The following is an 8,273-nucleotide window of genomic DNA, read 5'->3' as shown; positions in this document are numbered from 1 at the left end:
CGAATCATTCAGATGATATAGTCATGGCAGAATCAAAAACTTCACACAGTCCCTGCTCAAAGAACGTAAATAGCTCAATAAATATATCTTTGAATCTAATGGCTCAAACAATACATCCACCAAGGATTCGAGCAGCAAGATCAAGCTTACGCATCCGAAATGGTTAAACGATTCGCATGGTACACCTTCGAAAAGAATGAAGCAATCCGTCCTTAGACTTCATATCGACGTACAAAGACAAACCGAATGACAAATGGGTTAGCCCGGAAAAAGTTATCGATACGGAGAATATTCCTGTTACTGCGACTATTATTCCAACTTTAACGCTCGAGACATTTAGTAACAAGACATCAACGGCTGCAGAAGTTATTCAGATGTCTACTTCTGTTAAGCGAATCGAATCTCCTGTTAGGAAAAGATCATTTGTTCAAATTCATGTGAATTTAAAGACAATGATATCTTTATTAAGGAACGAAATAAAAGCTGAATCTGAAAGCTCTAATACCTCGCACAATATGTCTTACAACTTTAGGCCAGTGAAAAGATGTTCTTCTTTATATGATTCTCGCGATTTATTGGAGTGTAAAGAATGTGTGGTCCGCTTGGAGAAATGCGACAAATTCTTGGAGCCTACTAGTTTTGTGTCAAACGAAGACGAAGACGAAGACGAAGACGAAGACGCTTTCAAACAAGCAGTATCGAAAAGCGTGAAAGAGGAATTTGAAGGTTTTCGCGAAACAAGCTCGACATGTGACTTGCCTTTGAAAACTGACACGATTGCGTCAAAGCGATTCAATGAATTTGTAAAATCTTTCGCTGATAGATTAATCGTACCTCAACAAGAATCGGTTGAATTTCAGAACTTTAAAGTCCGTCAGCAGAAAATAATTCAATGTCATATTTGTAAAAAATCGTTTTCTTCGAAGGAAAACCTGCGCGAGCACATGAAATTGTTCCATACGATTTACATTTCGAGCATATGCAACGCGCGTTACACGTCCATGAATAAGTTACTAACTCACTATCTACGTCAGCATGATGTGTTTAAACGAAGGGAATGTTGCGTGTGTTATGAGAAGTTTGACACGTCGGCACTGTTGAAGCGGCACATGATTCTGCATTGTTTGAAGACCATAAGATCAAAAAAGGACGCTCCACCCGTTGATGTTGAAATAAATTGCAATGCATTCAAGAAACAACACAAATGCAAAGGTTGTCGCAAACGATTTTGGCTATACTCATGTTTGAAACAACACGAGAATGTATGTCGTCGAATGAAAGTGTTAAGAAATAAACAACGCGTACCTCGTGTAAACCATTCGTCTCGGCCCTTGAAAGAACCAAGTGACATGGAACTCGGCATAGTACAGTCGCCTGATTTGGAACAAACGTTGGATGTTTCGGGTGGGACGACAAGATCTTTGAAAAATTATTTGACTCCGAGTGCGCTTAATACGGATGATACTTTCTCTTCGTCACTCGATACAGCTGCAAAACACAGAAGGTTACTTAATGGGATTGAATGCGTAAAGGGTCACCAAGCGGACAAGATGAACAGAACAAAGTTTCCTTGCACTACTTGTGGAACACAATTCCAAACATTTAAAAATTTGTGCATACACGAGCGCACCTATCGTCAAACAGCCACAGAAAAGTGTAACGTTTGTAACACGATGTTTTCCACTAAAAGATTCTTACAGTTTCACATGCTTGCTACTCATGCGCCTTCGTGTTCGGTGAACTACAAATTCTTTTGTAAGTTCTGCAATCAAGGATTTGTTAAGAAACAGAGTCTTCAAATTCACGAACGACACTTGCATATTGGGCAAGATTCTAGGCTGGTGCTGAATTCCGATTGTGTTGTGGAAGATAAACCAATCTGTAATATATGCCATTTGTTATTCGAATCCTACGAACGTTTAGTCGAGCATAACACGTATTATTACAAGGGTAATGATTTTTTATGCGCAATATGTGGTAAGTCGTTTCAAGGAATGTACAAGTTTTATCATCACAACAAGTTGGAGCATTATCCGGACGAACCATCGAAATTGTACCCTTACAAATGCGATACTTGTAACGAAGGCTTCAGCTACCAATCACATCTCCACGCACATAAGCTACACGTTCATTCGCACGATTCGCCCGCTGACAAGGCGCGCGACCGCGATACATCGAATCAGACTTTTCGCATGTGTTCATAATTCTTTGGGTAAATTAAGATAATCATAAAATAAAAGCATAGAGAATATTTAATTCTTCGATTTATAGGTCGTTTGAAAATCAATTTTCACGGTACTATACTGAAGAATCGGCCTAGATTGAGACATACAATAAACACGCCAAGTACACATACACATACGAAGCAAATGATTTCAAAGTGTCCTTTAAGTCATGTATTCGCATTTTCCATGACACGCATGAAATGTATCGATATTTGTTGAAATATACTTTACAAGACAAATCAACGCTTCTGACCTAGTACGAACTGCGCTCGGCTTAAACATCGAGCATTGAGTGAAGTTTGAGCCGTAGGCGCTTCCTGTTCATTATTTGCGATGGTCTCAGTTTGTTGAAGCAGAATATGTCAAGCATTCGCTAGACGAAAAGCCAGAAAACGAGTGAACTAGATATTCCATACTGTCTCTAATTTTATTTAATATACATCGTTTTGTTCCCATAAGAGATAAAGAGATCTAATCGCGTTATCGTATCATTTACTAATTGTCGCTTGAAACAGCTTAATGAAAATTATGATAGATCGAGTAATAAATTTGTCTGCTTTTCTTTGAACGCGTTATATTTATGTGCTTTCATATACATATATGTTTCTCTGTGTGCGTGCGTGCGTGCGTCCGTCCGTCCGTCCGTCCGTCCGTCCGTCCGTGCGTATTTTATCAAGTACGTTGATTACTACCCTAATTTCATTATTGTAAAATTTTTTGTTAAAGGGAGTTTTTCGTTCGACGTGCGCGTTTGCGTATCTTGTTTTTGGTCAGCGTAAATGTTTGAAGACGTTAGAAAATAAATGAAGCGAGGGTAAGTAAATGTTGCAATTTCTTTTCTTAATTGGCCTGATATTCGTCATTTTTCTTTTATTGCAATGTTTATTTGCTATAATTATTTGTTTAAACGTCCGCTCAGTATAATAATTATAACATCCGTTAAAAAATGAACAAACCTAATAATGAATCTGATATTGAGATTAAAAAAAATTCATTTCGTTTATCACACGTGGAATGATTATATGATAAGTTTCATATTTGACAGATGACTAATTGAAATATGGATCGTAATTACAATTTTCATTATGAGATGATATATTTACTTACCCAGCTATCGATTAATAACGTCGAATGATAATTGTACGGGAACGATATTGCTTTGTAATGTGCAATTAAACTATTACGTTAAATATTCAGTAAATAAATATTTCAATTTCTATCACAGTGTCGGTCGTACAATACGATAATCGAGAGGAACATGAGACCAAGAACGATATGTATCGCTATGAAAGCGCGAATTAAAATTGTCGTATTAGAATTTCTATAAAGAAATAAGAATTGACGTTTATATCACAGAATAGTTGCAGCGCGTAATCGAATAAATTGGTTGTTCCACAGCGGGAAAATGAACTATTTTTAAGAGCTTTCACCGGTTGTGTCGTACAACGAAACGAACAGTTGAGCAGTTATAAGAGCTAACGTTTGTATTTTCTAAAAATTAGAAAGCTGGTAAACTTAATAGATTGCTCGAGAAATTTGTAGAATTTAGTAGTACGATATGTACTGTTTTTAAAAGTGTAGGTATTCTTGAATAAATTACATTTTCCAGAAAATAATGTAAATTCTTTCCCCGTGTAAACTACGACATTCGTACAACTTTTGTTGCTGTACGAACCAACACTCCCGCATTCGAAACGTTGTGACTCGCGTTAATTAAAAGACGCAACATGAAGTTAAAATTATGTCTTTGTATATTCGGGACTCGAAATAGGGTGAACTGGTACCATTGTATACAGCACTTTGATTCGAAACGTTTTGCACAAGCAACGTTAATTAGAAGATTGAAGCTACGTTCTTGTTGTACCATCAACTAGAAATTTTTTTTTAATTTAGTTGTTTACATTCACAATTTGCCCCATTTGGACATTTGGTAGAATTTTGTTGGCTGTTTGATTATCATGTGGGTGGCTACCCCCAGCAGGGTATCTTCGTATTTGTTAGATTATATCCTTTGTGATATTTGTTGGGTGTTTCCTTTTTAGTCTTCTTTCTATGCTTGGTGTGTTGATCGTTTCCGCTGCCAGCCGGTTCGGGTCAGTTGCTATTCTTTCTCTGTACCTTCTTGCACATCTGCTAATCTCCTCTTTGACCGTTGGTATTCCCAGGTCTTTCCGAATGCCCTCGTTTCTAACGTACCATGGGGCGTTTACTATTGTTCTAAGAATTTTAGCTTGCATTATCTCTATTTTGGTTATATGGCTCATTGCTTCCCCATAGTGGTATTCCGTACGTCCAGATTGGTTTTATGATCATTTTGTATATTTTTAATTTATTTTCTATACTGAGTTTTAATTTTCGACTTGTTAGTCAATGCATTTGTCTCCTTGTTATCTGTATTTTGTCTATTATTGATTTAGTATGCTGTTTCCATGTGAGTTGTGTATCTATGTGGAGTCCTGGGTATGTGACTTGCCTTGTTTGTATTATGTGCTTGCCGTTAAGAAAGATGTTTGGTGGCATCTGTTTTCGCAGTGTGAATGTAATATGGTTGCATTTACTTTAGGATTTGCTTTAATTTGTTTAACTTGTAGCCACTTCTTTATTTCTGTGATATGTTCTTGTAGTAATGTAACTGCTGTTGCAGGCCTAGTGTGCCTGACTAGTACAGCTGTGTCATCCGCGAATGTCAGTATTTTGCTATTGTTAGTTGTTGGTATGTTGGCCGTGTATAATGTGTATAAAATTGGTCCTAAGACGCTACCTTGCGGAACTCCTGCCTTGATTTCTTTAACTTCCGAGTGTGTGTTTTTGATTTTTACTATGAAGCTTCTGCTGCTTAGGTATAATTTGATTAGTTGGTATATCTGCCCCGGGAACTGTTTCCTGATTGATTGAAGTAGGCTAGTGTGGTTTATTTTATCGAATGCTTTTTCGATATCCATAAAGAGTGCCGTACAGTATTGTTTTGTTTCCAGCGCCTGTAAGATTTCATAGACGAATCTGTGCGTTTGTTCTATTGTGGAGTGTTTGTTTCTGAATCCGAATTGGTGATCCGGTATTAGATGGTTCTTGTCTATTATGGGTTTTATCCGGTCGTAGATTATTTTCTCTAGTATCTTAGAGAACACCGGAAGTGAGATTGGTCGGTAAGATTTGGTTTCGTGTGGGTCCTTGCCTGGTTTGGGTATCATTATGATTTGTGCCAGTTTCCGAGCTTTTGGAAAGTATTGTATTCTTAGTATTGCGTTTACAATTATTGTGATTTGTCTTATCGCTTTTGACGGAAGGTTTTTCAGGATTTTGCCGTTAATTAGGTCGATTCCTGGTGCTTTATTGTTTTTTGTTTTCTCAATTATGTTTCTGATTTCTTGTGCTGTTGCTTTGGGTATGGTGTAGTGATTGTCAGTTGGTGTACTAGTAGTTAGCGCATCCTCCTCCGTATGACTATTGTGGTTGCTGTTGTTGATGTTGTGTGGGGTGAATGTGTTGCATAGGTGGTTGGAAAATTCTTCAGCCTGCTCTTCGTTGCTTCTTGCCCATGTGTCGTCTGATCTTCTGATTGCTGGTACCATTTTTGTTGCCTTCTTTATTTTTCTTGTGGCTTTCCATAGGGAGCAGTTGCAGTTCTCGTGAGCAGATAGTGACTCGATGAACTTTGTGAACTCGTTGTTGTTGTGCTCTTTTATTTTGTTTTTTATTTCTTTTGTGAGTTTGTTTAGGTGTTTTTGTTTTCTTTTGTTCTGTGTTTTTTCCATTTTGCTTTCGCTTTTCTTTTTTCTCTAATTTTTTCAAGGATGTCTAGTGGAACTGTTTTTGTTTGTCTGTTGGTTGTTTCAGGTATAGTGGTTGCCCTTGCTGCTTCTTGGATAGTTTCTGTGAGTGTTGTTACTGCTTGATCGATGTGTTCAGGTGTTTTCAGTGGGATGTTGCAGCTGATTTTGCTCTATTATTTCTTTGAATATTTGCCATTTGGTTGTTTCATTGCATAGCGTCTCTGTGCTGCTGTAAAGTATTGGTTTATTTCTGTATATAATTATTATGGGCGTATGGTTGGAGGTAAGCTCGAGGCTGGGTGCTATGTTTAATTTATTTGCGTTTAGTACCTTTGTAACTGCAAAATCAAGTAGATCAGGTATTTTGCTCAGGTCTGTCGGCCAGTATGCCGGTTCTCCCGTGGATAATATATTGAGGTTATTGTTTCTAATGTAGTTTTCCAAGGTTCTACCTCGTGGTGTAGTGATTCTTGATCCCCATAGTGTGTGCTTTATGTTGTAGTCTCCAACTGCGATATACTTGTTACCTAAGTGTTGAAAATACTCTTCTCACATTTGTGATGCAATTTTGTGTCGCGGCGGTACATATACTGCTGACAACTGTAAATGGTTGCTGCTAGTTTGTACAGTAACGGTGGTTGCTTGTATATGTTCGTTACTAACTTGGCTGTGTAAGTGATGTTTAATGTCGTTTTTTATTGCTACTACGATCCCTCCGTGTGCTTTTCCTGAGGGATGCTTGGTATTATATATGGTGTAATACGGTATTTTTATGTAACTTTTTGTAGTGAAGTGTGTTTCTAATACGAATAGTGTGTCGATATTATTGTTGTATAGGAATGTTTTTGTTTCTAGGGTCCTTTGTTGTAGGCCGTGAGAGTTCTAGACTGCTATTTTAAGCGTGTCTATTTTTATTTTTTGCTCATCATGTTAGTAAGTAATTGTAACATGACTGTTATCTGCTGTGTTTGCTGTCTGAGGAGTTCGTTTTGGTCGCTTATCATTTTTGTGAGTATTTCGGTGTTTTTTTATGGAATGTTTTATTAACTCTGTGATTTCTGTAGCGTCGTTGCTGTGGTTATTCTGTTCTTGATTGTCTAAGGGTGACGATCGGTTGACTACTTGCGCGTAGCTTCGGTTTCTAGCGGTGTTGGTGTTAGTGTGGTTATTGTTCCTTGCGTGCTGTGTTTTTGGTTTTGACGTAGGTTCTGTGTTCTCCTGTTGCGTGTGGAGATTGTTGTGTGTCCTGTTACAAAGCGGCGGAGAAAGTTTGCCTTGAAGTTGCTTTCTTACTAGACAGACTTTGTAACTCGCTGGGTGATTTCCACCGCAATTGTAGCATTTTACGTCGTTTATTTTTCCCGTGTGTGGGCAGTTCGCTGTTAGGTGCTTTTCTGCGCATTTGACACACGCCGGGTTCCTGTTGCAGTAATTTTTAGTGTGCCCATATTGTTGACACCTCATGCATTGTGATATGTCTTTTTTGTGCCTGGGTTGCTCGACTGTGATTAATGTGTTTAAGATTTTTTTAATATCGAAAATTTCCTTGTTGTTATTTTTAGGTTCTAATTATATTAAGAATAGCGGTAGTGGTTGCTTCGTATCGTACCTTGTAATATTGTTTATAGTTCTTGTTTGGTGGCCCATCTTTGCTAATTTGTCACTTAGTTTTTTTGTGTTGATTTTTGGGTGCAGTCCTCTTATAACTACTTTGTTGCTCCTTTCCGTTTTGAGCTGGTACGTGTGGTATATGGTATTTTTCCCCTTAATTCTTTTATAACTATTCTGTAATTTTCTGGTGTGTTTGTTTGGATTTTTATTTGTTCTAGTTTTGTTTGTTTTATTGTGTAACTATTCTTTCCAACAATATTGTTAAGTGGATCGATAAGCGGGTCTATTATTTGCGCCTCAACAAATATTGGTGGTGGTTTTGTGATGTGTGTTGATTGTGTTGTGGTGTTGCTTGTTGGGTCGTCGTCTGATTCTTCTGTTAGCGAGCTGAAGGAGTTTCTTAGCGGTAATTCTTGCAGCCATCGCTGCTTTTCCATATCTGGGTTGGCTGTTATTTTTCTTTTTTTTTTTTTTTTGTTATAGCTGGCTACCTTCCAGCTTTCGTCCTGTTGAGTTGTTTCTTTGTTGTTTTCCATGTCGACTTCTATTGTGGCTGAGCAGCCCTGTCCTTGGTTTATTGACTTGTTTTTAATGTATCTGTTGTTTTGTGTATGTAATATTGTTCTTGTTTGTTTATAATTCTTATCGGTGGAATATTTTCCAT

At 37.6% G+C, this 8,273-nt stretch overlaps 1 protein-coding gene across 1 annotated transcript; it reads left to right on the top strand.

Annotated features, from left to right (window-relative positions):
* Positions 1–452: 452 nt before the first annotated feature.
* LOC126868403 (zinc finger protein 808-like) lies at positions 453–2,204 on the top strand. The gene has a single exon (XM_050623762.1). It carries the CDS (start codon positions 453–455, stop codon positions 2,202–2,204), a length of 1,752 nt encoding a protein of 583 aa, XP_050479719.1.
* Positions 2,205–8,273: the final 6,069 nt, after the last annotated feature.

The sequence above is a fragment of the Bombus huntii genome, chromosome 8 (genome assembly GCF_024542735.1).
Source record: "Bombus huntii isolate Logan2020A chromosome 8, iyBomHunt1.1, whole genome shotgun sequence".
Taxonomy (NCBI): domain Eukaryota; kingdom Metazoa; phylum Arthropoda; class Insecta; order Hymenoptera; family Apidae; genus Bombus; species Bombus huntii.
The sequence above is the reverse complement of the archived record's forward strand: the minus strand, read 5'-3'. Positions and strand labels throughout refer to the sequence as shown.

Bases quoted from the DNA above. Each gene is read 5' to 3' on its own strand.
- LOC126868403 (XM_050623762.1), top strand. From the start codon at position 453: ATGATATCTTTATTAAGGAACGAAATAAAAGCTGAATCTGAAAGCTCT.